General features: G+C 44.4%; 1 protein-coding gene across 4 annotated transcripts in view; it reads left to right on the top strand.

The window, feature by feature from the left end:
• Positions 1-26,408, top strand: part of LOC115084898 (MARVEL domain-containing protein 3-like) — an 89,282-nt gene extending 62,874 nt beyond the window's left edge. For all 4 annotated transcript variants that reach the window (XM_029590302.1, XM_029590301.1, XM_029590303.1 and 1 more), the window contains one exon: positions 24,715-26,408. In XM_029590302.1, coding sequence (XP_029446162.1) covers positions 24,715-25,406 — 692 coding nt within the window. In that variant the 3' untranslated portion in view covers positions 25,407-26,408. The remainder of the gene's footprint in view (positions 1-24,714) is intronic.
• The last annotated feature ends 201 nt before the right edge of the window (positions 26,409-26,609 follow it).

Here is a 26,609-nt window from a genome sequence, read left to right as displayed (position 1 = left end):
ACTTGTAGTCTGGATTGTCACCCCTCAGCTGATGGAAACCAAGAACACACCTCTTTCCTGTGAAATTATCCCTGGCTGTAAGGGAGGTGTGGACTTAGGAACTTGCAAGTGATCTCTGTTTCCAGCAGTTGCAGACACATGAGGACTGGTATCTGGATTACCTCTAAGGGCTTAGGTTGGGCCTCAGTCTGGTTGAGCTTTCCTGCTCCTGCGGCAGCAGTCATTTAGGGCTGATTTCCGCAGTAGATCCTACCTCTCAGGAGCTTCCTTAGTTGAGCAAGCCCTCGGGGCTGATCTCAGAGTTCCTAGGGGCCTGGTTGATAGTCCCTGGTCGGAGGCTCCCAGGTTTGGGACCTGGTCTACATATAGGCATCAGAGGGTTCTTGAGGCTTTCCCCCTCCTCTTCCAGCCTTCTGCTGCATAAAGCTGCCTTTTCCAAACAAAATAACAAAGAAGAAAAGGAAAAAGTGAAAGTGGCCCATGGCACACCATTGAGCAGTGATTTGGTGCTTGCAGCTTCTTGGTAGGTGAAAGTTTAAAAAAGAAAAGAAAAGGGAGCTTGAGCAGAGTAGATCTTTGCTCTGAATCTATATCTCCTCTGTGTGGAAGTCGCTGGTGAGCCTCATTGGCATAATGAACCGAGGCTGCAGGTGGCATGGCTTGTGGCACCAGGCGTGTCTCCAGTGTCTTTTTGCTTAGTTGGGAACAAAAACATGGGGCCCGCAGCAGTGGAGGTGACAGGTGAGGGGCCTCCCTGCTAGCAGAGCGGGGCGGTCAGGCAGCTCTACAGGGACGGTGCTGGAACCAGCAGCGGCCAAGGCAGAAACAGGGAGCACCTGGGTCCTGAGGGTTTTGGCCTCCTCAGCTCCACCCTCTGAGGCTTCTCCTCTGGAGGTTTGGAGTTGAGGCCTTTTACTCCCTTAGCAGTAACCATGCAAGAACCCAGAAGAGAGTTGCCTATGTGTACCCAGGGCATGTTTTCTCCAGAATTAATTTTACTTATGCACCAGGCGGTCCGAGCTATGCAGAAGCCTGAGGTGGGAACCTCATGTTCTGCTCCTGGACCTGTTAGGCCATCGGATCATAAGGGATCGGCTCCCGAGTGGCCAAGAAGCACCCAGTGGGGCTTCAGGCTCTTCTGCCCTGCCAGCCACTCCAGAATCCCTTGGGAGACAGTGGTCAGCAGTGGACACTGACCATAGCAGCTCCCTAGACAAAGGGGAATGTTCCTCTGGAGGATGAAGAGTCCACTATGGTCAGGCTTTTCCGTGAGGAGGAACTTTCAGTACCGATCTCGAAGGTGGAAGCTGCACTCAAAATGTCAGGCACCAAGATGGAGGAACACATGGAAGGGAGACCCTATTCAGGAAAGTCTTCTGCCTACATTGGGCCCTGAAATGGATGGTATTGGTAGAAAGGGACATGCCTCAGGGAAGGCTGAAAGGCAGGAGGGGAAATGCTTTTCTCCCATTTTTGTTCATTATAATAAACACAGAAATTCCCAGGAAAAATAAAATAAAAACTGAACATGGAGGTCCCTATCGATAAAGTAAAATTAGAATTAGATCACAGTACTGTGTACTGTTTGTAATAAAGCAAATGTAGCACTGGGGCTGAATGTGTTTACAGGTGGCGTGACCTTGATGTTGCAATAGTTTGACTTTCGGCAGAATATTTCTTGTCTGATTTTATTACTCTGCCCTGGCATAATGAATCACTGTTTATATGGCCTTTTTATAAAGTGGGCCGTGTCTTTTGAAAAACAGACGTGCACATTGGACTGGGAGATAATGGAGAGATGTGTATTCCTGGAATTGAGTCCTCTGCATAAATGTCACCATTGTAAGCATGTTCAAAAAAAGAAGGTGCGGCCATTGGCAGATGCTGAATAGGCTACCCATCAAACTATCAGGGACATTGTATGACCTGCTTCACAATTTGCCTGAGTTCCAGCCCTCCTTCTGCACAGAGCTATGACAGTAGGTTGGTCAAATTATTTTGAGCTTTATTTCAGAAGTTTTATTACATCAGAGCTGCTGAGTTAGAAGCTGTAGCCCCTGATTTTCACCTGTTGAAAGCGGTACTGCAGGTCCCATGATGCATCAGAAATAGGGTGGTCCGAAATCCAGGATTGGCCTAAAACCTCCCTCCTGGAAGTGGGTAACTTAGCAGCTTTGTTATGTTATCATTAATAATAATGGACATTTGTTTTTTTTCATTCTATTGGCAGATAGATTCAAGTTCATGTCTTGAATATAGAAATTTTGTTATCCCCTGTATAATTTGTGCAACAGTGGTTTCTAATCTCTGAGTGGCAACCCCAAATGAAGATTCCCAAAATTGACAAAATGGGGTTGCAAGCAAAAAAAGAAAACCCTGACACACACACACACACACATGCAGAGCAGCATCATGTGGTCCATGTTTTTCCTTCATAGGCTGAGGAGGAGAATGCAAAGTAGGGAGCCCGGTACTGGCAATTAAGTTGTCATTGTTTCCACTTTCTCCCTACACAGACACGCACAAACACACACATTCACATTGCCATCACAAGCTTGAAACATAACATTTGTCCACTCCCTTCTGAGATCATCACTGATGTTGCTCCTGCTAGCTGAGGTCACAAAACGTAACCACATTTTCCTCAGCCAAGACCACCACCACCAGCCTGGAACGCAAAATAAGTCATGCAGTTTGAATTTTGGATAGACTGTAGTAGAGATAGGTGGTTCAAAGGGAGGAGGTTGAAGTAGTGTAAACAGGTGATTAGAGCGCTAAGGGCTTATTATTGCTTACTATTTATATTTCTGTATCCATAGTAGGCTGGCAGGCTTGCTAAATCTCTTTTGAAAACTATTTGCCCCATTCTCAGCTATACTGATGCTAATTTATCTATCCATGCACATGTGCAGGACAAATCCTGTATTTACAGTTCCCTGTCCTTAGTTTAGAGTTTCTGAGCACAGGGACACTAAGAGCCAGGAGTTCCCAAGGTCTGTGGGGGAAAATGCTTAGTATATCTGGCTTTAAGTCATTTATCCAGGATCACATGGTGTCTGCATAGGGGAACAGAACCATGGTCTTTGGGTGCAAAGCTCTGAGCTCGGACCACCTTTTGCAGTGGCCAGTCGGGATCACAAGTAGCTAGCAAATCCCCCAAAGCAGATCTATTTCTTGTATCTCATGCACAGTGATAATGATGATTTTCTCTGACTGCTGTGCTACAGATTGGTGGACTGAGAGTGGAGTGCCATAGGTCTACAGATGTAGCTAGCTTGGATTTTGCCCCTTTATTCCTCTCCTTGACTATTTTCTAGTTTTAAATGGTCTAAGGAGACTCTGCCTATATATATATATATATTTAGATTTATCCCCTATATGTTTCTTTAGGCTCTGATTACAATAGGATCCTCCACTTGTGCCAATCATCTGTTCAACTTTTGCCTCCGTTTTACACTATTTGTTTGTGAGCACAACAAATCAGAGAAAAAGCTGATTCATATCTGCATCATAGGTGCCTATTGTGAAAACATTCTTAAACGTCTTCCAGAATTCTTTAAAAGGGGACAACACAAAAGTGGTAGGGAGGGTAATCCACAGTCACCAATGCCGCTTTTTAACTGTAGCAGCAATGCCTTTCTCTCTCCTTGCAACCACCCTTCCTTGCACCAGCTCAGCTTCCCATCTTGTGAGAGAGAGCACGTTACAAACCTTTTCCTTACCGTTGCATGCTGGTTAAGGCAGGTTTCTGCGCGATTGCCTGCATCATACTTGTGGTGCTGAAGTTAAGATGACGTGTACTGCGCCTGCTTCCTTTCCTGCTGTCCCAGCTGAACCTATCCAACCGGAATTTCCTGCTCTGCTGAAAGTATCATAATGTACTTTTCCACAATTCGCACGTATTCAGTAGTTTCTCTTCCTTACTCTGCTACCACCCGCTGCCTCTTTCTCCTCGTTGCTTAAAGTGATTAGTGAGGTGAGTTCTTGCTGAGGAGGAGCGGTGCAGTTTGAGTAGGGCCGGTTACTTAAATGTGTGTGTGTGTTCAGGTGACGCAAGGCAATGTTCTCAGCGTCCTAAAGACTCGGTAAAGAAAGCTGTTCTAGAAAACCTACCCCAGCAGGATTCCCGAACCTCTCTACTGGTTCAAGAATTTGAGGTTCAAGCAGCATTAATATATTTTTGAAAAGTAACTCAAAATACTGAAATGAAGTTAGCAAGTAGTTCATTTAAAATAAATCGGAGAAAATTCTCTCTCACTTAACGCACAATTAAGCTCTGGGTTTCATTGCCAGAGGATGTGGTTTCAGCAGTTAGTGTAACTGGGTTTGGATAAGGTTCCTTGAGGAGAATTACATAAACTGCTATTAATCAATAAGGAATAGTAGCTTGGGATCTATTTAATGTTTGTGTACCTGCCAGGTACTTGCGACTTGGATTGGAAACTGCTGGAAACAGGAACAAACCTCCAAGGCATACAGTGAAAGTCTTCCTGTGGGTATGATCTCTGTTCTGAAGTCTGAGTTAGCGGTGCAAAATGAATCAGACAGGAAAATCTGGATGGATGTTCTAAAGAAAAGAGTTTAGTGTAGAACTTTTGTCAATGGTTATAAGCTGACAGCAGTTTAAGGTAAAAATAAAAAATCAGCATTTACTTTCTTTTACATTATTACAATAGCAGCTCAAACACTTGTAAAAAGACCTTCATATATCGAGCACGAGATAAATGCAATCATCATGCTCAACATATAACTTTTTATATATCTATATATTGTTATGCATATAAAACATTTTTAAAAATATTGTATTTCCCTTCAACATCAAAAAAGGAGATCCCGTGCAGAAAACATGGTTTATGTGCACTAAAGGGCAGATTTTTAAAGCCCGGCACGCGCAAGTTACTTCCGGTCGGGCCCTCAAGTAACTTGAAAAAAAAAAAGGTAAAAATATTTTAAATTGCTTTTTAGAGGGGAAGGGAGGTTAGGGTAGGGGGTAGGAAAGTTCCCTCCCAGTCCGAATATAGCAAAAATGAATCCTCCCCCTTGTGTGCGCTGCTCCCGATTTTGTAACATGCGCACACTGGCGCTCACGTGTTATAAAATCACACACAGTTTTTAAAAATCTACCCCAAGCATGTATAGTTACACATAATTCATGGGTTGCCACTTTTTTCTTTTTTTTTTTACAACTCTCAATGCATTAGCCTACCATTGGTGTACTGTTCTGGGAGTTTAAATTATTTTTTTTTGTGTGTGTACATGGAGAATCTGCCAGCTGAATTTCCAGTGCAGCATTTTAACATCCAGCTTATTACATTGGGCCCTGAGAGAGACAAACTGCAGAGTTTACAGCTATAGGAAGACTGGCCTGGTAATGAGTGAGGAAACAAGTGTCCCTCTTCAATCCCTTTTGTGTTGGTTTCAGTGTGTTTTGATGCTCTTAATTTTGGCTGTCTCAGGTTTTAGGTAGCCTTGCACGCAGTTCTCTCTTATTATCCTGATCTGATCACAAGTAGGCCGATTCAGTAAACTCCGCAGGAGAGCTGGCGCTCCGAGGCGAGCACCCGCACTCCCATGGCGCGCCCAGGCACCTCTCCTGGGCTGACAGCCATGGGTTTGGAAAATGGATGCCGGCAAAATTGAGCATCCGTTTTCCAACCCGTGGACCAGCAGACAGCTTTTTTTTTTTTTTTTTTTTTTTTTTAAGACCTCCTCCAACTTAATATCGCCATGATATATTAAGTCTGAGGGTGTACAGCAAAGCAGTTTTTCTGTACACCTTTCCCGGTATTGTCCCTGATTACGCCTACCTTTGGGCAGGCGTTAATTTCTGAGAGTAAAATGTGTGGCTTGGCCGCACATTTTACTTTCAATACCCCGAGGGTATAACTAATAAGCTCATCACATGCATTTGCATGTGATGAGTGCTATTAGTTTCGGGGGGGGGGGGGGGGGGCGGGTTGGCCGTGCATTTTCCATGCGCTATTACCCCTTACAGCAGTGGTTCTTAACCTTTTTTCTGTCAGGACATGCTGAACATGTGACCGTCACGGGGCTAAATGTAGGCATATACTCTGTATCTACAGGATCCACTCTGACCTCCCAACAATGGCTACAGAACAGAACTAGGATATTCCCCATTCAATTTACCATACAAAAAAGATATTTCTGGTGTCATCTCAGTAACAGCAACATAAACTCTCTCCTACCAGGCGCAATAGCCCTCCTTATGAAAAAAAAAAAAGTAATTTACCACCAATGCATGTCCTATTGAGCAAACACAACAAATAAGATTGGTACAAATGCCTACATGCCAGTAAAATACCTCACCTCGGTCACAAACATAGAATTGACCTTCACCAAGTACAGAAAGACCACAAATTACAAATATGGAAACAGAAACTGGAATGGAAACCCAAAAGAGCCACTCTGCATTCTGTGCAAAACAGAAATATAGCACCTATCAGACTTCCAGGATCTGAAATAATATACACAAACTAATGTGCACAAAGTTACACCTGCATTATGGAACTCAAACACTAACAACCCTACCTATGAAAAGGCAGCACTACAAAAATTACATCAGGCCCTAAACACCAGTACACCTCCTATTTAGGAAAACAGAACAAGCCAAGCTGCTATAGATCCCTACCAAGAAACTACAAGCTCACAGAATACCCTTAGCTGGGTCACACACGCAGAACACAGACAGACCCTCACCAAATACAGAATAAAGTGGCCATAAAGCTAATGTTTGTTTTTGCATTGTTTTACTGCATACAGAGTTTGGCTTCTTGCTGTTTCCAGTTCAGTTTTTGTCTCCACATTTCTATTTATACATTCCCCAAGAAATATAAAATAATTCTAAAACTAGAATATAATAAATGTTTCAAAACAACTGATAAATAGAATATCTAATCATTCAACATTTTCAAAATTATTAAAAATTCTCCAAACACCAATAAAATATTTCTAACAGCAGACACATCACATAATACCCAATAATTAAAATGGCAGTCAATCAAGAAAGATAAGCTTAAAAAGCCGCCTTTACTTACCCTCTCCAGTAACTCTCCTACTCCTTTCCCTTGTAGGCCAATAGCACTTACCAGAAACATAGAAATGACGGCAGAAAAAGACTAATCGCCCATCCAGTCTGCCCAGCAAGCTCCCACACTTATTTTCCCATACTTATGTGTTTCATCAACCACCAAGTTCAGGACCCTTATTGGTAACTGTTTGATTCAAATTTCCTGCCATCCCCTGCCATTGATGCAGAGAGTAATGTTGGAGTTGCATCAAAAGTGAAGCATAAGGCAGCAAGTGCTGCTGAAGCTCTGTCCTCATGCTCTTCTTCCTTAGGGCCCATGCCTAGTCTATCTCAAACACACACACACACACACATACACTTTCTCTCTCTCACACACCAGTCACCTCCCTGACCAATCTCTTTCTTTCACACACACACACACACACACACACACACACACACACACACACACACACATACACCAGTCACCTCCCTGACCAATATTTCTCTCACACATACACACCTCCCTGACTGATGTCTCTCTCTCACACACAGTCACTTCCCTGACCAATGTCACTTTCTCTCTCTCTCTCTCACTCTCACACACACACACACCAGTCACTTCCATGAACAATCTCTTTCTCACACACACCAGTGACTTTCCTGAGCAGTATCTTGCTCTCACATGTTCTCTCTTACACATACACACACACACACACATTCTCTCATACACACATGTTGGCCTACTCTCTCTGTCTCACTCACTCACCCCCAGCACACATGGCAGCTACAGCACAAGGTAGCCGTATGCTGCTATTAAAAGCAGAGTCCTGACAGGCTGGAAACTGCAGCAGGAGTGACCTCCCCCGCCTGCAGCAGCAAGAAGACAGCACCTAGCTGTTTGCGTGTGCTGCTATCATGGCACAGAGCAGTCCGCTGCGAATGCAATTTTATGCTTTTTCTTTTCCCACTCCAGCCTTTATTTATTTTTTTTTTTTTGCAGTTTGATTATTATTATTTTTATATTTTCTTGCTGGTGTCACGCTAGCGAGAGAAGGGAAGGTCAGAACTAGGGCAGGGGGGAAGCGGCACCGTACTCCTGCAGCCCCTGGCAAAGTGGCCAGCCAGCACCGATCTTCAGCTCCGGGTCCAGGCAGCTGATGAACGGATTTCCCCAAAAGCCACGCGGCAGGAAATCCCAGCAGCCACGTTATCAGCTGACTGCTCAGTGCCACGATCGCAGCACAGGCAAACTGATGAGTGTAGCGGGGCCAGGGAGAGCCTTGGGATGCGGTTTCTGCAGCAGCAGCATGCATGCATGGCCTTTTCTTCTTCCCACGTGCCCGGTAAACATCACTTCCTCTTCTGGGCCACAGGGGCAGGAAGAAGAAAAGGTCACGTTCCTGTTGCCGGCTTCCACAAACACTGCTGCCGTTCCCCTCGGGGTTTGAATGTGCTGATAGCCCGGGCAGGAACGGCAGCAGTGTTTGTCTCGCTGAGGGGAATTGGGGGGGGGGGGGGGGAAGAGCAGCGGGTGCGCAACACATCTGCTGGTGCTTCGTGACACACTAGTGTGCTGCAACACACCGGTTGAGAACCGCTGCCTTACAGTAATAAGGGGTAATAATAGCGCATGTAAAACGTGCGGTCAGAAGGGGCTAAACGGTGCGCTCGGCCTGAAGGTCCCTGAGGTAGGGCTCTGGCCTGATAAAATATTCCCAGCCTCTTTACAACTTTGAAAACCAACCAGCCATCGCCACTGTAATTCAGGCTGCAGTTTATAGATGGGGAAGCATAATCCTTTGTTCATTCTACTTTATTTAAAACTAGTGGGGTGGGTGCAGCTGCCAAAGGCAGCCTCTGCCCCATGAAACAGCAAAGGCCCCCTTCATCCTGAGAGGGGGGGGGGTCACAAAAAAGTGGTTTTAACTCAGCTCATGATGAAATCTATCAAATGACGTACCTGTAACTCGAGGAAGGAGAAAGCACAAAACACATTTCCATGTGAAGCAAATAAAAGGGAAAAAGGGATATTTTAACCCTTGCATGGAGGGATTAAGGCTTGTTCCCACTTACCCCAGGTTATGACCCCAGACTAGTGGAGGGTGGGAACAACTCACTTCTCTCATGCCGATCAGTTATCTTATTCAACACTTACCCAATGAAGGGAGCACAAGTCTGAAAAGCTGATCAGAAATGTATTACCTTTTTTATTTAACTCATTTATCACCTGTACTACAGTTTACTTGGCTGAAGTTAATATGTATCCAAGAAGAACAACACAGAAACCTCGCTGCTTTATTCTCAGAATGGTTGAAATTCAGTAAAATAACCATCAGGTGGCAGTAGACATCAATGATTACAGCAGATAGTGTGGCCAATAGCAATGTAAGGTGCAAGCAAAGATCGATCATGGGAGTTGTGTGCTCTGAGCATACTATCAAAATAAACAGAGTTCTGGCTCAGTCCATTGCCATGTGGATCACTTTATATAAACCGGGATCAGCATCTTCAACAGTCAAGCAAGCTTGCTTACCTGTAACAGCTGTTCTGCAAGGGCAGCAGGATAACCAGTCACACATGTGGGTGACCTTACTTGACAGCACAAATGAAAAACATCTTGTAGAGTCTGCTGGGGAAGCTTTTCTGGGCATGCATGGGAATCCCCACACAGCTGCAGCCACTTCGCAGAGCCAGCTTGATCTTGTCTATTAGCTTAAGGGTATTAACAACTCCAGAAGGGGAGTAAGGACGGTATGGATAAACTTCAGTTTCACCACAGGGAACTATGAGAGTTAGTGTAACCATATCCTCTCCAATATAAGGCATGTGAGCTGCAAAATTTGGCAAAGAAAAGAGGATATCTGTGAAACAGGGAGATTGTTTAAAAATATTCTCTTGAAAGGCCAGATAGAGAGTATTTCATAAGTCAAAAGAAGATTAAATGTCTGCCAGCGTGGCTAAATGGTGCTGTGAATGAGGCTATTAAAGCTAAAAAGGCATCCTTTAAAAATTTAAAAAAAAAAAAAGGAAAACAGGCCCTACTGAGGGAAAATAAAGAAGAAGCATAGGCACGGGCATATTAAATGTAATGCACTAATAAAAATGTTTTAAAGAACATAAAGAGCCTGTGATGCAGTCAGCTGGACCTTTAGAGGAACAAGGAGTAAACATGCTCAGGGAGGATAAGGCCATAGCAAAAAAAAAAAAAATTACCTCAATCTTCACTACAAATGATGTTGGGAAAATAACCACACCAGAACTAATTTCAGTAGGTGATTATTCAGTGGGATTGAAGCTACTCACTGAATCTGGAAGAGGTGCTTCAGCAAATTGACAGTCAAAATAGTAGAAAATCATCAGGATCTGAGGGTATTTACCTCAGCGTTTCTAAAGGGATTTAAATAAGAAATTGCAGACCTGTTATCAGTAATCCTGTAGCCTATCATTAATCTGACACTTGTCCCAAGGACTAGAGGGTAACCAATATATTGTCAATTTTTAAAAAGGGATTCAGGGCGATCCAAGAAACTACAGATGAACCAGTCATCTGTTACAGGTAACATTGTGGAAGCTTTTGCTAAGAACAAAATCACTGGGCACATGACTAAACACGAAAGAGCCTCAATGATTTTAGCAAAGGGTAGTCACGCCATAGTAATATATTAGAATTTTTTTGAAGGTGTAAATAAACATGTGGCTAGGGCAGGTTGGTTAATATAGTGTATTGGGATTTTCAGAAAGCATTTATTAAAATCCCTCATGAGATGCTACTCAAGACATTTTTTAAAAAGTTATGGGATAGGAGGCAATATCTTATTGTGGATAGGACACACAGAATAGGATTAAACAATCAGTTTTTTCAGTGGAGAGAGGTAAGTAGTGGAATGCCCAGGGATCTGTACTGGATTCAGTGTGTTGCTCATTAATGATCTGGAAAAGGGAGCAATAAGTGCGGTGATCAAATTTGCAGATGAATCAAAATTATTCAATGTACTGGGGAAATAGTCATCTGAATAGCAGATGAAATTTAATGTGGACAAATGTAAATTAATGCACATAGGAAAAATTAATCCTAACTATATGTAACCTCTGCTAGGGGCACATAAAATAAGAGTTCTAATGATGGAGTTTTCCTGGACTGGCACCAGCTCTGTGGGTTCACAAAAAATTAGTGGGGTAAGATATTGGATCGGACAAGGCTTAGAGGGCCTTACTTGAGTATATTATTCAGCAGGACAAGGAAAATCAAACAAAACAAAACACCTTTCCCCATTGGGACCATCTAACTACTTTCCCCAAAGTGGAACTTTAATGCTCTTTCCCAGATCTTCTATAGAATACTTCTTCTTTATTGAACCCTGTGGCACAGCATGAGTGGTGTGTGGCTGGCTGGAGGACAGATTTCATTCTGAACTCCAGCTGTTTTTTTTGTACAAACTTTATTTAGAATCAAATAAATAACAGAAGCTGCTTACCTCAGCACTGCTTCTCAATAGATCAGTTATCTTTGTAGAAGCTGCCTTCTCCTCTTCTCCCAGGGCCTCTCTCTGCTGTCCACTGAGCCCAAGCTATATTCCTCCTCAGCGGATCCCCCCCCCCCCCCGGTACCCAGAATGCCTTGCTTAAGGTGAACCGGGACCTGTCCTTAAAGGTGATCTGAGGATTTCTCTGGTGTGCAGTGCCACAAACCCAAACCCATAATGGGATTCTCACATAATAGTTCTTGGTTCCAACTTATCAAACTTATTTATTCTTCTGAGGTACCAACAATAAGACTGTTGCCCTTTCGGAAGTATTACCTGTTCATGGAAAAGAAAAGGAAAGGTTATGCATCTGACAAAGTTGAATCTGTCCTTGAAAGCTCATGCCTCAAATTGGTTAGTCTTTAAGGTGCCCCTTGCCTCGTCTCATTTTTGCTACACAAGACTATCATGGCTGTCTCTCTGAATATTATGCTATATAGATAATTTCAATTCCTGGCTCAAAACCAGGTGTAAAGAAAGTGATTTTGAATACATTGGAGGCTGGGGTCATGTATGGAGCAGTAAAAGGCTAGAAGGTAAGGGTGGCCTACATTTGTCTATGGAAGGAAAGAGGATGCTAAGTGAGAATTTCAGATCCTACATTATCAGGCATTTAAATTATATGTTTATGATGCCGTTTTTCAGCACTTCAAAGTGGATTACATTCAGGTACTGTAAGTGTTTCCTTATCCCTTAGACGGCAGGGGTGGCAGGATTGTGCCAATTAAATTGTCATGTCACCCCAAATCAATACAGGAAGTGGGGGGGGAAACAACAAAACCAATCAGCTCAAAATAGCAAAAAAGGTGACTAGAAAAAAACAGTAGTCCAAAGGAGAAAAGTTGGAAAGCTATGACCCAGTGGCGTAGCCAGAAATTAATTTTTTGGGGGGCCCAAGGTAAACAAGGATGAGCAGTTGATGTACAGGTCTAGGCCCTACTAGTTGTACTCTTAGAGTGCACCTGTCAATGGGTTTCTAAGTAGTTTCATCATGAGTGATGCTTTAAAATATTTTAATTCTATTATTTCAAGAACTTACCAGCATTAAAAATACCTTACTAATCTGTATTCATTTTTATATATATATTGCAATATTACATCATGTAAAAAGAACACTTAACAGAAACATCAGATCCAGTCTAATAAAATAAATATCAATGTATTTTTTGAATCCTCTTTCCAAAAATGCAGAGAATATCATAACTACAATAAAACAGCAATAATCATAGTAATCATAATAAGAACTTAAGATTTGCAACAGGTTCAGAACAGAATTAGGACATGCAAAAAATATATATTCAAATTCTGGTGCCACCTCATTGACAGCAAAACAAACTCCCTCCAATGCTAAACACTTTGTGAAGTAAAACAAATCCCTGTTCAAAAAAACAAAAACCACCTGGAACCTTGCCATATCATAACAGCAGTAACTTTCAGGACTCAAAACAGCAGCAGTCCTATCTACAAAAAGACAGCAAAGGCAAGCATTATATCAAGTCCTATAACACTAATACACCACACCTAATGGGCAAACAAAACAAACCAAATTGCTACAAATCCCTACAGCGAAACTACATGCTAGCCAAAATACTGTACCTGTGTTACACTTGTGCAACAAGACAGACCCCTACCCAATATAGAATAAGGGGCTACGAATTAGAAACAAACATGCAGACAAAACTGAAATGGAAATCCCAAGAAACTAGATTCTGTGAATACTGGAATACTGAAGAAACTGCAGAACACAAATATATAAGAAATGCACATTCCCAAAAATGGCATATTTTCCTGCAGATAAGCAGGCTGAATTAGCCATGCTGCCTGGGAAGGTCCTCCAGTCCTCTAGGTGCTGGAGCTCCTCAAAGCACATGGAGCTCTGCTCTGTGTGCGACCTCTCCCATGCAGCTCCAAGCCTGCCTCAGTCTTGTTCTTCTGCATTGCAGGCCGAGCTCCTCTGACGCTCATACTGTTGCCATTTTTTGGCTACAACTTAACCTTTTTTTTTTTTTTTGTGACTACTTGGTTGCAAGCAACAAGAGCGTGATGCCAAGACCGCCTGGCTTTAAGTTCTGCAGTGTGGGAAGGTGATGTCGGTAACAGATGGCCGTGTGCTCTGTTACATTTTCTTAGGGCCCGATCACGACCCATCCAGCTGAAGGGACTGTGGCCGCATGTCCCCAAGAGTGTGCAGGCAGAAACAGTGAAAACAGAGAAGCTGATGGAGACAGCGTCAGAATCCTATATTACAGAGCCATCTTGAGGATCCACCCAGCCGGGAACCCCTGAGGTTGAGGACAAAAAGGGCCTCCTCAGTTAGGCCCCTCAGGCGACCAAAGGGCCCAGCGGAAGCGTGCTCACACCACCTCGACGCAGGGCGAGCCAGAAGAGCCACAACTTCTACGGTCCAGGCAAGTCTCGGGCGATGCCGACGCATCGACACACACACACACCCGATGCACCATGCGTCGGTGAAGAGTGCATTGAAGCAGGGGAGGCCCACAGACCATCAGGTCCCACATGCATCTCCGCCTACAGCCCAGACGCCTGCCTTACAAGGGGCCCCTGTTCCGGATCTGGAGCTTGTATTCTCAGGCGCGGAACTGACATCAGTTGATGGGGTCGACGGGATCTTCCCATTCTTCCAGGATCTTCTCTTACCTATCTTCAGTGTCGAGACGCAGATGAGAAGGGTCACATCTCCAAGAGCTCTTGGGAAAAAAAGGCACAAGTGGGCCCCACAGGTTCAACAGGCGCCTATACGACCCAGAGGCCCTGACTCAGATATTCTATTGGCGGCACTGCCTCCCAGAGGGCCTCCAAGGGAACCTTCCCCTAGACCACAGGGAACCCTGGCCTCTCAGGCAATGACACAAATTTTGCAAATACTGACACAGTTTCTTTTGTCAGTGGAACACCATCACGGTGGAAAGCAGGGAGAGCATTCCCCCCTCCCCCCCACAGGATCCCACCTTCACAGGGTGAGGACATCGACCGGCCGGTACTAAGCCCCCCTCGAGATCCACCTCAGGAAGATTCCACATATGAGTCATCCTCTATATCACCTGGCTCTTCGACAGGTTACCCTCCAACCCCCTGGAGGAACAGCCTAGGCCTGTCTCCCGCCAGAAGACCTCTCTTATGCCAAGTTCGTGGAGAAGGCAGGGAGTGTCCTCATTGTAGAGACCAGGAAGGTGCCGGACCCCTGGGTGGAAGTCCTGGGTATACTTAAAATATTTGAGACACCAGCAGAGCCAACTGCATTACCTTCGCATGTGGTCCTAGATGACCTAATGACTAAAGATTGGCAGTCTCCCTTGTCAGGGCCAGTGACATCCCCGAAAATGGGTTTGAAATTCCGGTTCTGCGCACCACCCTTTTACAGCACGGTCCAGCTCCGTCATGTGTCCATCGTGGTGGAGTCAGCCATGAAGAGGGTGGAAAAAATCACGACTGCACTTCAACAACTTTCCAGAGAGAGACAACAAGTATTTGACATTTTAATTTTTTTAAAAGCCTCTCATGGGGTACTTTGTCAAACTAACAGACTGTTGTGAATAGTCTATAGGGCAAAAGCTTCCTTGCCTGCAGACAGGCCACCAACTTTGTCCCTTCCCTCCTTGGTACCGCAAGCAAACAAAAACATTCTTTGATAAAGAATTAAACCAAGAGTCAAGGACTGAGATGAAGAATTTATAAATTCTTCCAAAATTTTCAATTTTTCCACTTCTGACCATCTGGAAAAAAAAAACCCATTCCAAATGTGTTCTTTTTTTCCAGACCTGCACACATCACTGCAGCCTCATTATAGCACACTGATTGCCCCCTCACCAAATACAGAATAACTGGCCACAAATTAGAAAGAGAAACATGGAATCAAAAGCTGAACTGGAAATCCCCAAAAGCCAGACTCTGCCTGCAGTATAACACCAGAGAAATAATACAGAAATATTCAGATGCACATTTCCCAGAATGACAGAGTAATTCAAATTCTCCCACTTCCCATCACAGAGAAACAGGAGCAATAACAGTCTGTCTCTCACCCTCCAAGGCCCCAGCTGTGTTGCTTCCTAACCCTGGCTCCTCTCCCAATCCCTGGCACTCTTGCAACACCGCCCCCCCCCCCCCCCCCCTAGTCTTCTACCAGTCCTCCCAGTCCCTAACAGGTGTGCTCCCCTGCCTCTCTCCCCTCCTGCTTCTGATTGCAGCCACTGAGTGGGTTTGTAGGGGGAAAGGTAGTCTTTAGAGAGTTAAGGTCTAGGCCTTTTGGGGATTTGAAGGCAATGCATAGGTCTTTGAATTGGGCCTAGAGGGAAATTAAAATCTATCGGAGGTTCCAGAGACTTGAGGTAATGTGGTCCCTGTGGTTGTACCCAGATAACATACAGATGGCAGAGTTACTGGTGTAACAGGTCCTTATGGCTGGTGGGGGTGGACAGTGGTACTCCAGCTGGCGAACCAGGATCAGCACCACTAGAAAATGGTCTGACCATAATAGTGGTGAGAGATGGGGATCATTAGTGTTGGGAGGAGAGAAATTGAGGGCAGAAAGATGAGGTTGAGGGTATGTCCTGATTGGTGAGTGAGCTTGTTTACACTGAAGGGTAGCCATGGTTTCAATGAAGTCTCTAGCCAGTCTGCAGCTGGAGGCATTGACGTAGAGGTTGAAATCTCCAAGGACGATTGGGGAGGGGTAATCCAGTTGAGTGTCAGAGATTAGTTCAAGCAGGTAGGCAAGGTTATTAGTGGATTTGGTAAGTGGGCAGTATATCAGCAAGAAAGCACATTTATTCTTGAAGTCAGCTGTTGCTATCAGGCATTCACAGCTGGGAATTGGTGGGATGGGGAAGCTTTTGAGCCTCATAAAGTTATGAAAATGGATGCCTCTCCATCTCCTTGCTTACCATTCTGTTGTGGAGTAGAATTGAGAAATTGGGGGGATGAAGTGAATGAGCATTTACACATCCTTCCTTTGGGAGCCAGGTTTCTGTGAGGAGGATTGGGGATTCTTCAAGCAACAAGTCTAGGATAGTGGGGATCTTGTCGGTGGACCAGCTATTCAATAACAAGTAAATTTTCAAATGGCCACGCACGTAAATAACGGAGTTTATGTGCGCGTTTTTGGAAGGGCCCAGCCACAGCGTAACCCTCGTTACACACAAGTGGCAGGCCCTGAAAAATAGGCGGGCTGGGGGGGGGGAGGGCATGAACTGGGTGGGACAGAGGCCAGCCGGGGCAGCGGGAATTAGCCAGCTGGTGCGCAGAAACTACTTGTGCTCCGGAGGAGCATTAGGTAGTAAAATAAGTTTGCAATAGCTTAGGTTTAGGGGAAGGAGAGGGGAAGAGGGAGGAAGGTTAGGTGGAGAGGGGGGGGGGAGGGAACTGAGGGAGGCCTGATTGCATTGCCGCACGTATTTAGCGAAAATTCTCTCCTTGTGTACGCGGCCATCGGATTTTATAACATGCGTGCACCGGCTCACACGTTATAAAATTGGCGCGTCCATGTAAGCGCGCCACTTTTAAAATCAACCCCTAACAGAGAAGCTTGGTAATGAGGTTTGTGGTTGCTATCCTTATTGGGGGGAGAGGGGTTGATGCTGGATCTGTCTGGGATGAGTAGGTATGAAGCTTGTTATTGGCATCTTGGGTGTTCCTGTGCTTCCCATTACCAGTCAGGAAAAGGATCTTGGGAGTCATTGTGGACAATATATTAAAATCCGTGGGCAACGATAGTCAAGAAAGTAAACGGAATGATCACTGATGGAAACAGGATGCTGGGCTCAGTGGCCCATTAGTCTGACCCAACACAGCACCTCTTGTGTAGGACGACAGTAGATAACAGAGAGACGAGAGGGAGCAAAGGTTGAGGAAGGATGATGGAGGAGGCGGCAAGAGATTGAAAGGCCCGATAGGAGAAAAGCAACACGACTGGTTTAAGTAGAACAAAATGAGGGATGGAATGTGTTAGGGATAAAAATAAATAAATAAATTGAGACACATGAAACAGTAGTCATCGTGTTATAGAATAATAAAAACAAATAAAAGGTCTATGCACACCAAGAATAGACAAGATCAAGAAGTGGATGCTTCTTGACATTGGAATAAACTACCTGCTGACCTTCAGGATCCTCCCAGTCTCTTCCAGCCTCAGTTAAAAACTCTCTTCTTTGAACTTGCCTATCCTGAAAATACTTTGTTTCCTTTGTTCTGGTTTATTCTCCCTTCACTTTACTGCGTTCTGTTTTGTGTCATGTCCTATTCCATTTTCTGAGTGCTTCTGGCAAGATGCCATATAGAATCTGAAAATAAAGATATGGCAATACACAAAAATATTGCACTTTAAGAAACGTATTTGTTTTTTGTTAAATGAATTTGGTTTTTGTTTCATTTACAAAAATTGTTTTCCAGCCCTACTTAAATATAAATTTGTGTCCTTTGAATTAGAAGTGGATCTGTTTTCCATAGTGTTAAAGACAAAATGCAATCTTTATAAGGGAAGCTGTGGAGATGAAAAGGAAGATTTGGCTTAAACATTTAAAAATGAAGTTGTCAACCTTGATAGGCAGTGAAGTTGAAATACTTTCTTTCCTCCAATTGCCACTTGAGTATGGGATCATTTGCCTGAAACAGCATTAAAAATGTGCCCTCAAATTCTGATGCTATTTCATCCAAATATCATAAAGGCCAAAGTTTTTTGTGCTATTTAAAAATAATAAAATTTCTCCCCTTCAGTCCTGCCATATTTGCCCTGTCTGAATCCACAGACAGCATACCCAGGTGGCACTGGGGAACCCTTGCTGGTGTGAGGGGTGGAAAGGGGGCCTCGTCCAAGATGCTGCCTCAGTGCTGCTCACGGTCTAGCAGAGGCTATTGTGATGGCGACAGCAGCCATCTTACTCTCTCTCCTATGGCCTGAGAGCACCATCTCTGTGGCATGTCCAGGCTTGCCTGGCCAAAACATACAGGGGATCTGAACCTCAATCCCCTGTGCCGCAACTCTGTGCTCTGGCTCTTTGTGTTTTTTTTATAGTAGTGTGGAGAACATGTGTTCCTTTCCCCAGATGGCTTGGTTGGCAGTCAGGGAATTGCCAGTCTGTATTTGGACACAGATTGATGATTTATCCTCTTGATGGCAGTAAGGGTTGGGGGACGGGGGATTTGTTGTAAAAGGAGGATTCACCAGGTCTTGTTGCAAAGTACAGTTGTAGCGCCTGGTTGTGTGTGAATGAGGTGTAGCAAGACAGAGCACAGAGTTTTTAAGCATTAATACGGGCTGATACAGTAAAAAATGCGGGAGAGCGGGCGAGCACTCTCCTGTGCATGCGATACAGTAAAAAAATGTATTTAAATTAGGCCCGGCGGTAAAAAGAGGCACTAGGGACACTAGCGCGTCCCTAGCGCCTCTTTTCGGACAGGAGTGGCAGCTGTCAGCGGGTTTGACAGCCGATGCCCAATTTTGCCGGCGTCGGTTCTCGAACCTGCTGACAGCCACGGGTTCGGAAACCGGACGCCGACAAAATTGAGCGTCCGGTTTTCAACCTGCGAGCCGCGGGCTTATTTCAAATTTTTTTTTTTTTACTTTTTAAACTTTTGGAACCTCTGGCTTAATATCGCCATGATATTAAGTCGGAGGGTGCACAGAAAAGCAGTTTTTACTGCTCTTCTGTGCACTTTCCCGGCGCCCGGAGAAATTAGCGCCTACCTTTGGGTAGGCGCTAATTTCTGAAAGTAAAATGTGTGGCTTGGCTGCACCTTTTACTTACTGAATCGTGCAGGAATACCTAATAAGGCCATCAACATGCATTTGCATGTTGCGGGCGCTATTAGGTTGGGGGGGGTTGGACGTGCGTTTTGGACACGCTATTACCCCTTACTGAATAAGGGGTAAAGCTAGCGCGTCGAAAACGCGTGTCGAAATGCCGGCTAACAGTGCGCTCCAACTGTATCGGCCCAATAATCAGTAAGGAAGAGGGAGGAGTGCAATATTATGGGATATGAGATTAATCAAGAATCTTCTAAGTTCTGTGTAAAAAAATATATCTAAAAGCCTTCAACATTTGTAAATCACTTCCATAATTCTTCTTGCGCAAAGCAGATGTGGCAGAATGTACTGTATTCCCAGATCTTCCAAGGGCATTAAAAAAATAGCAATAAAAGAGCAAGAGGGAAAATTAATATTCAGATTGATTTATTTTTTTTTTGATATTTCATATAACAAAGTAATGCTGGCAGAAAAAGATCAAATGATCCATCCAGTCTGCCCAGCAAGTTTCTTATGGTAGTAACTGCCACTCCATGCAGGTTCACCCAAGCCTTAAGTTAACGGTAGCAATATTAAAAATCAAAACAGAGCAACTGTCAAACCCACAACAAAATTATTGCTAGCAACATTTTTACAGAATGAGCAGCCTTCCTGGTAATTCCTGCAGTGCTGCTGTTTGACTGCGCTTTGCTTTTGGACTTGGCTGTAGAAGCAGTATCCTGCACGGCGTTCATAAGGTCTGCATATGGGTACCCTAGATCGTAAAAGTCAGGGCCCAGGGATAGTTGTTGTCTGATACAATTCCCCTTTTCTCCCCACCCCCGACGTGGAGAACGATGCTGCGGCTGCATCAGAATCCTGTAAGCGAATTGATTAAGGATAGTAATCCTCATGCCTTCTGTTAAGAGGTGGCAGCTGCTGCATGCTGCCTCCCCCCATGCACCCTTTTCTTAATTTCCAACTCTGGCTTTAGGGATCCACAGTGGTTAATCTACACCTTTTTGAATTCATTTACTGCTTTTATCTTCACCACCTCTTCCGGAAGGGCATTCCAGGCATCCACCACTCTTCTCTGTGAAGAAATATTTCCTGAGGTTGGTTCTAAGTCACCCCCCCCCCCTGAAGTTTCATATCCTGACCTCTAGTTCTACTATTTGCTTTCCTCTGGAGATTTTTTTTTTTTTTAACCTGGTAGTTTCCCCCTCTTCCTGTGGCTTCCCAGCTCGATTGGATCAAAGGCTGAGATCTGGCATCATGATCTTTCATTTGCAAACTACCCAGAGATTTTTTTTTCTCTTATTTTTACATCCCCCTTTCCACTTTCTTTAGCCTATTCTATGCAATGACAGTACCCCGGAGCCCTGTGATCGCGGATCAGTCACTAACAGGCCGATACAATACAGCGCGCTCAGCTGAGCGCACTGTTTAACCTGCGGTTGGACACGGGTTTTGGATGCACATCCACAACCCCTTATACCGTAAAGGGATTAGTGTGTACAAAACACGCGTCCAACCCCACGTGAAACTAATAGCGCTCATCACATATAAATGCACGTTGATGAGGCTATTAGCTATTCTCCCCAGATCCCAAAAAAAAAAGGTGCACCCTTCCCACACGTTTTTACACTCAGAAATTGTCTGCCCAGAGCAGGCACTGATTTCTGAGCAGTCCAAAAAAGTGTGCAGAAAAGCAGAAAATACTGCTTTTCTGCACGTCCTCAGACTTAATATGGTGGCGATATTAACTCAGAGGAACAAAAAAGTTTAAAAAAAAAAGTGTGCTGTTGATCAGATTAGGAAAAGGGCCGCTCAATTAACGAGCATCCATTTTCCTCACCCGTGGCCGAGCACAGGTTAGGAAAACAGACTCTCATAAAATTGAGCCACTGTTTTCCTAACCCCTTGCCAGCCCCCTCTCTCCTGGGCGCCTGCTGCCAAGGAGGCACTAGGGGTGCACATTTGTCCCTGATGCCTCCTTGGCAGCGTGACCCCCTCATTTAAATATTCTATCACACGCCCAGGAGAGGGTGGCTGGGCGCGCGCTAGGAAAGTGGGCACTCAACACCAATCGCCCGTTTCCCCCGCGTCCGTATTGCATTGGCCTGTAAGTGTCGCCATTGCATGATGACTGATTTCCCCAACCCCCACTCCCACCTTCATCCCCAACCCTGGCCAGCTCAAGGGGCAATATGCTAAATGGCACCAAGTAAGAGTGGTTTGTTGATTGCAACAGTTATCCATAGGGAGCTGTACTGAGTCCGCACACTCAGTTCACAGACGTTTGGATCATTACCATCATTGGCTAAGATTTGGAAACAAAACCTTTATGGGCTAAATGAAGGGCACAGCAAAATTATTACAGTTATTCCTCTTAAGTTATTATTAATCATCACTTCTATAGTACTGTGCAACATATGAAGTACTGCACAGAAACATAAGAGATAGACCCTAATCAAAGCGCACATACAACTCATGGGAGACTTTGTGTATTTCATTTATTAAAAAATGGTCAAAATCAGTAAGGCCGTGAGCAGGATTATCTGGGTTTAAGAGTTAAAAGCAGCCTCATAAAGGTGGATTTGTAGTCTGGATTTGAAGAATAAAAGAGAAAGCATGATGCACCAACTCCAGCAGTCTGTTCCAAGAACAGGGTGCAGCCAGGTGGAAAGCACAGTCTGAAATTGGCGGTAGATGAGAAGGGCACAGATGAGAGTGACTTGCCTGATGAATGGAGTACATATACATATATATATATATATATATATATATATATATATATATACATATATACATATACGAATAGCCTACCTCGAATAGACCTCTCTTTCCCGCTCCACCCTGCCCCCTCTGTCCTCTTGACTAACACAATTGATCCACAGCCCTGTATATAATGTATTTATAATGTATTTATAGTTATACTCCATACTGTACATAGTTCATCACAGTTTACTGTCCGCTTCCTTGCCTTTATCTCCTCTGCAGCCTATGCTATGCCCCCTCCCAATACCCCTGTTCATTGTATTTCCTTTCCTCCTTTTTTAGTTCCAATGTAAACCGGCATGATGTTTGCATACTAATGCCGGTATATAAAAACCTTAAATAAATAAATAAATAAATAAATAAATGAGGAGGGGTGTGTGGAGAGAAAGAGAGGAGAAGTAGGGACGAGCTGCAGCGTGAAGGCTCCTGTAGGCAAGTAAGAGGAGTTTGTTTGTGGAAACTGATAGGAAGGCAATGAGGTGACTTGAGAAGAGGGATTATGTGGGTGTAACAATTTTAGCAAAAGATAAATCACACAACTGAATTTTGGAGATTGTAGCGGAGAAATATGGTTCACTGGGAGACCTGCAAGGAGCAATTTCTAATAGTCTAAGCAGGAGGTGATGAGAGAGTGGAGGAGTAGCCTAGTGGTGAGAGCAGTGGGCTAGGAGACCAGGGTTTGAGTCCTGCTGTCGCTCCTTGTGACCTTGGGCAAGTTACTTTATCCTCTATTGCCTCAGGTACAAACTTACAGGCCGATACAGTATAGTGCACTCCAGCGGAGTGCACTGTTAACCTGCGATTGGACGTGCGTTTTCAATGCGCTAGCGTTACCCCTTATTCAGTAAGGGGTAATAGCGCGTCGAAAACGCACATCCAATCTCTCCGAACCTAATAGCGCCCGCAACATGCAAATGCGTATTGATGGCCCTATTAGTTATTCCCGCGCGATTCAAAAAGCAAAATGTGCAGCCAAGCCGCACATTTTACTTTCAGAAATTAGCGCCTACCCAAAGGTAGGCTTTAATTTCTCCGGGCACCGGGAAAGTGCACCCTCTGACTTAATATCATGGCGATATTAAGTCGGAGGTCCTGAAAGTTAAAAAAAAAAGTAAATAAATAAATAAATAAATTTGAAATAGGCTCGCAGGTTGAAAACCGGACACTCAATTTTGCCGGCGTCCGGTTTCCGAACCCGTGGCTGTCAGCGGGCTCGAGAACAGACACCGGCAAAATTGAGCGTCGGCTGTCAAACCCACTGACAGCCGCCGCTCCTGTCCGAAAAGAGGCGTTAGGGACGCACTAGTGTCCCTAGCGCCTCTTTTTACCACCGGGCCTAATTTAAATAAATTAATTTACTGTATCGCACGCACAGGAGAGTGGACGCTCTCCCGCTCTCCCCCGATTTTTACTGTATCAGCCCGTTAGATTGTAAGCCCTCTGGGGAAAGGGAAATACCTACAGTACCTGAATGTAATCTGCCTTGAAGTGCTGAAAAAAAAAAGTATGAAAAGTGGAATATAAATCTAAATTGAAAAAAAAGTTCTGGTAGTGTGTTCAGAATGCTAAAATATGCTGTTTTTTCCTATGTTTTGGATGGGCATAGAAAAGGACAGAGAGGAGTTGATAATGACCTCAAGGTTATAGGTTGAGGAGCCTGGGTGGATGATAGTGTTAACCACAAAAACAGAGAAAGGGAGAATAGGGTTTGGCCATGTTGAGTTTAAGGTGGCAGTGGAACATCCAGGCAGCACTATCAGACAAGTAGGCTGGACTCAGCATAAAGATGATAATGAAGGTCATGAGAAGAGAGCAGAAGCCCAAGAAAATAGTATAGAGTGAGAAGAGAAGGCAGCCCAGGGCAGAGCCTTGAGGCAAACCAATGGATAATAGGATGTCAGTAGAGGAGGATCCATCAGAGAATACACTGAAAGTGCAATGGAGAGGTAAGAAGAGAAACAAGATAGGCTAGAGTCCCTAAATCCAAGTGAGGAAAGAGTATCAAGGAATAGGTGGTGATCAATAGTGGCCAAAGCAGCAGACAGGTCAAGAAGGATAAGGACTGAGTAAAGACATTTGGATTTAGCCATAAATAGGCCATTGGAGTCTTCGGCAAGGCTTTTTCTGTGGAAGGTAGAGAATAAAAACCATAGTAACTTAGTAAATGATAGCAGATAAAGATCAAAATTGGCCACCCAGTCTGCCCAGCAAGGTTTTAGGTTTGTAACCGCCATTCTGTGCAGATTACCCTAAGGATAACCAAGCCCTATGCCAGTCGTAAAACCAGGTGATGGCCAGACCTCTCCCTCTTGACTTTAATTTATTCATTCCTTCATGGCAGTACATAGAGGGCTTAATCCAGCCATAAAATCCAAGAGCGGATTCCCTCTGTCCTGCTGCCATCTTGAGTGAACTTGATTAAACTTTATTGAATCTAACAGCCAAGACAGCTAAACCATACATTTACTGTATGATATGCCCAAATGGATCCCTTGAATGCATCACTGGCTGGTTGTAACTGTTGCTTCGTGCAAGTTACCTCAGATTATAATTTTTTTAAAGTATTGTAAAGGGGTGGCTAACAGCAGGAAAAAAATGCATATTTAAATAAAGTGTTTGACTTGTTTTATTCCATCTTTCAGGTATTCTGCAATTTGTGGAAGTTGCAGTTGGTCTTCTGGTGTTGATCTGTGTGGTGGCCTCCTACGCAGTGATCACAGGTTACACCTCTTCAGCAGGTATGGGAATTGGCTCCTTCAACATCGACTCTGCTTACAGCCCATTTGAAGGGGCCGAGCTGCAGCAGGTGCGGGACCTGGATATGCAGTACAGCCATCTGAGAGCCCCTGCCGTCTACGGAGGTGTAGCTTTCACTCTGGGCGTGGGAGCGGCGACCCTTTTTTTCCTCCTCACTGGCGCCAAACCCCTCCACCGCATCTCCACCAGAGTTCTCGTGGCAGAGTTGGTGTTTGATGCCCTGGCGTGCATAGGCTACATTGTAGCCGTGGGCCTCTACCTGCATTTCATTAAGCAGGTGAATGCCACAGACGTATGCAAAAAGCGGGAACGCCTGTATGCTGGCCGCGGCTATAACTGGATGAACTGTGAGGTGCAGGGCGGGGATGGAGCGGTGGCACTTTTTGCCCTCATCGAGGCCTGCCTGTACCTGCCGAGTGCGGTGCTTTGCGGCTTGATCATCAAAAAACGACGGCAAAGCCAAGGCAATCGGACCCCCAAGGATCACCTTTCGGGCTCTCCTAGAGAGAAAGATCATAAAGTTTATCACCACCACCATGCGGATACAGAGCAGGGTTCTCAGAGCTTGTTCGTGTGAATTGCCCATAAACCTAAAACATCTGCCCAGTAGCATCTGACGATCTGGGCTCGCACAGCAAAGATTGGAGTCTTAGCCGTGAATTTGCTTTTAGAAAGAATAAATACAAACTGATAGTGTTGCACAATGAATGACTTTCTTGCCAAACTTCACTGCTTGAATTTCATGAGTGGGCAGAGCTACTTCTCCGAAATCATTGATGATCTGCCATTTATTTTTACTTCTCCAGGGTTATCAGTGAAATAATCTCTCTTTTTTAAAATTGGGATGGTGGTGGTGGTGGGATGGAAGCTGATCTAAGTCTATGCAATTTTTCCACTATAGTAAAATGTGATGAAGCAACCCTTAAGTGGCATTAGTAAGTTTTGGCCCATCAGCCCATGGGTGTCTTGTTTATGTCTATAAATGCATAAATACAGATTGTGTGTTGGAGCTTGCCCAAGCTCCAGTACTAACTCTATTAGCCACCATTCTGCAGCATTTTCCTGCTGTAGTGTAACCTGTAGCAGTGATTCTGTTCCCAGTTCTGGAAGCAACCCTAAACAATCAAGTTTGCAAGCTAGCAACAGTGAATGTGTGAGAGAGATTTGCAAACAAGGGGTCTTTGATGCATGCAAAGTCACTAGCTATCCAGGAAATTAGATCAGTTAGGTGGGTCTCCATCACAGGCTTCAGACTGCCCTAGATACCTTCCCATTATTTTATGGTAAGGTGACTTTGCTTTTCTGCCTCCAGTTGATTTTGTAACCCTGGCATCAGCATAAGTAAAGCTTTCCTAATTTGTGAAATACAAATAGCTTTAGAAACAGAACTTTGTTTTGCTTTATCATGCTCCTGGCAGAAGAATTAATCAAGAAGATATGTCTCTGCATGTTTTATTGAGCAGCCTTCTGGGTCAAGAGGATTTACCATCTGAGAAGCACGAAACTGGGTCAATAAAGCACACCATGGAGACCATGCTAAAGTATTTTGAATAAAGTCAAAATAATTGAGGTGATGGGATTGCTGAGTTTAAGTGTTTTATTGTAGGGAGGTGTTTTAAGAAATATCCATCATGTTCAGAGAATGAGCTGCTTGTAAATCTCATTCTTTGGCTCAGTGATCTGAAACTGGCCAAGGAGCTAAAGTCCAACTGCTCAAGCTTCCCTCCCATCTGCATCAGCCGCTTACAATAGGGGTTGAGCAGAGCTGAGTCAAGCAGCC

The sequence above is a fragment of the Rhinatrema bivittatum genome, chromosome 2, assembly GCF_901001135.1.
Source record: "Rhinatrema bivittatum chromosome 2, aRhiBiv1.1, whole genome shotgun sequence".
Taxonomy (NCBI): domain Eukaryota; kingdom Metazoa; phylum Chordata; class Amphibia; order Gymnophiona; family Rhinatrematidae; genus Rhinatrema; species Rhinatrema bivittatum.
This window is presented reverse-complemented; position numbering and strand designations above follow the sequence as displayed.